This window comes from Etheostoma spectabile, chromosome 6 (genome assembly GCF_008692095.1).
Source record: "Etheostoma spectabile isolate EspeVRDwgs_2016 chromosome 6, UIUC_Espe_1.0, whole genome shotgun sequence".
NCBI classification, from domain to species: Eukaryota; Metazoa; Chordata; class Actinopteri; order Perciformes; family Percidae; genus Etheostoma; species Etheostoma spectabile.
The window spans coordinates 16,369,368-16,371,366 of record NC_045738.1 but is presented as its reverse complement, the minus strand read 5'-3'; the positions used below and the strand labels follow the sequence as shown (position 1 = coordinate 16,371,366).

The following is a 1,999-nucleotide window of genomic DNA, read 5'->3' as shown; positions in this document are numbered from 1 at the left end:
AAGCAGCTGTGGATGACTGTACAGAGAACTTCGCCGATCAAGCCAAGTTAGACATGGAGCACCTGCTTCAGGAGAATCCCGGCACTGTCGACCGCGCGTTCACCAAAACCCTTCTGGATTCGCTGGTTAAGAAATACGACTGGGTGAACTGGTCCATCAGGGCCTTCGGCAACAGGGAGCGCATTTTCTTTTTCAACTGGCTGGCTGGGAAGAAGTGCCACGGAAGTGGAGGAGCCAATTGGTTTGACATTTTGACCAAGAGCAAGATCAAAGTGGTGGTCTCCTTCTGTGTCGACCCCAAGCCCATTAACAAGAGTCAGATCCAGGAGCAGATTGAGAGTCAGAAGATGAAGGGGGATATGATGGCAGTGGCTCTGGCTTTGAACAAGAGCTTCCCCAACTGCCTGGTCCATGCTGTCAGCCATTACAAGGAGGTGGTGGAGACCAACAACTTCCATGAGGATTGTTACTACTATGGAAAACACAAAAGAGCCTACCTGTGCATCCACTCCGAGTAGGCTCACAGAAAGAGTGCAGCCGCATGCATCCGCAAGAAATGAGCTCCACATAAATTCATGAATGTCTTTACCAGAGACCTGCGAAATTGTTTTTCATTAAATATAGAAATGTATTCATGAATAGTGTCTGTATCAATGCATAATCTGCTCTTTAAGAGCTCTGGTGATTTGTTGTGATTTATTGTCTCACTTGTAATGATATTTCTTCTTTTACCTATATATCTTTCATCTCTTGATGATACAGCAGCTTCAGGGTGTTTTTTCAGAGTCGTTCATCTCCATGCCAGCTTTGACTTAATGTTATGAAATTTATAAAGATTCTGTCCTCATTGGATTATTATTAGGATTGGGCAATGTGAGGCTATTGGTCTGTTATAGCAGCCAGATACTTTACCATACCAAGGCACCCTTCCCCTTTAATCCCTTTAACATCGTGGACCATTGTGGGCAGTGCTGTAAATCAACGAGCATGACTAATTTATGACATCTGTTTTGCATTAAGTCAATTTGATGCAGTGCCCTAATTTGTCAGATTGGGTTATTATGAGTTTCATAGTTCATTATTGGCTTTTGAAAGTTCTGTCAGCTGTTGATTCTGATATCAAAATTGAACAATCAAGTTCAACATTTAAAAGAACATTTTGACATTTCTGGAAAAATAATCACTTACTCTCTTTCTTGCCAAAAGTAAGATAAGAAAATCGATACCACTCTCGGCTCTATCTATAAAGTTTGAGGCTACAGCCAGGAGACCATTAGCTTAACTTAAGCATAACTTGAAACAGGAAGTGTAAAAACATCAATTTGCAGGTTATGTACCGGACAGTTTCTTGGTGGGGAACAGTGACTCTGACCTTTGGACAGAGCCAGACTAGCTGTTTTCTGATTTTATGCTAAGCTAAGCCTACTGTCTCCTGGGAGTTTCATGTTTAGCCTACAGACATGATAGGGGTATCATTCTTCTCATTACTCTGTGATATGGTCAAAAGCCCCAGCATTTATATCACAAAGAAATTAATGAGATACACTGTGGTAAATCAATATTGCCCACTCCTAAATATAAATGCTTCAAAAAAAAATATTTTTGCTGCTTTTGGTGCAATATATTGCTGCAGGGCAAACGTCCAAAAATCCCTATTCTACAATCAATTCATCACGATACTCATGTATATTTGACTTTATTTTGTAATAAACAAAAAATATGAATGGTTTTGTCATCATTGGTCATCATTAGATATTTAAAAGCTAGGTATTTTTTGAGTTACTACAATAACTGAAAACCATGACTAATTATGAAGCGCAATATTCTGCTGGCTCAGAACAAATCTCCTTCAACAGTAATAATGTTTTAATAACATGTCATTGTTTATCAAATGGGTGGAGGTTGAGCTGTTATAATAATGCCACCGCAACAACCTGTTATGTTCACAACTTCTTTTTTCCTCTACCACCCAAGTTTTTTTTTTCTGTCTGGTCTGACT

The 1,999-nt window shown here is 39.6% G+C and overlaps 2 protein-coding genes across 5 annotated transcripts in view; both read left to right on the top strand.

Moving 5' to 3' along the window:
• rpz5 (rapunzel 5) overlaps positions 1-985 on the top strand; it is a 3,447-nt gene extending 2,462 nt beyond the window's left edge. For all 3 annotated transcript variants that reach the window (XM_032518452.1, XM_032518453.1, XM_032518454.1), the window contains one exon: positions 1-985. This exon is cut by the window's left edge and continues 725 nt beyond it. In XM_032518452.1, the coding sequence (XP_032374343.1) occupies positions 1-518 (518 nt within the window). In that variant the 3' untranslated portion in view covers positions 519-985.
• rpz4 (rapunzel 4) overlaps positions 1-1,999 on the top strand; it is a 10,755-nt gene that overhangs the window by 2,474 nt on the left and 6,282 nt on the right. The window contains exon 1 of one of the 2 annotated variants that reach the window (XM_032518455.1): positions 1,772-1,999. This exon is cut by the window's right edge and continues 94 nt beyond it. The exons of the other annotated variant lie outside the window; for it this stretch is intronic. The gene's annotated coding sequence lies outside the window, so the exon portion shown is untranslated. Of the gene's footprint in view, positions 1-1,771 lie in introns of those variants that run through there. 2 annotated transcript variants of the gene reach the window in all.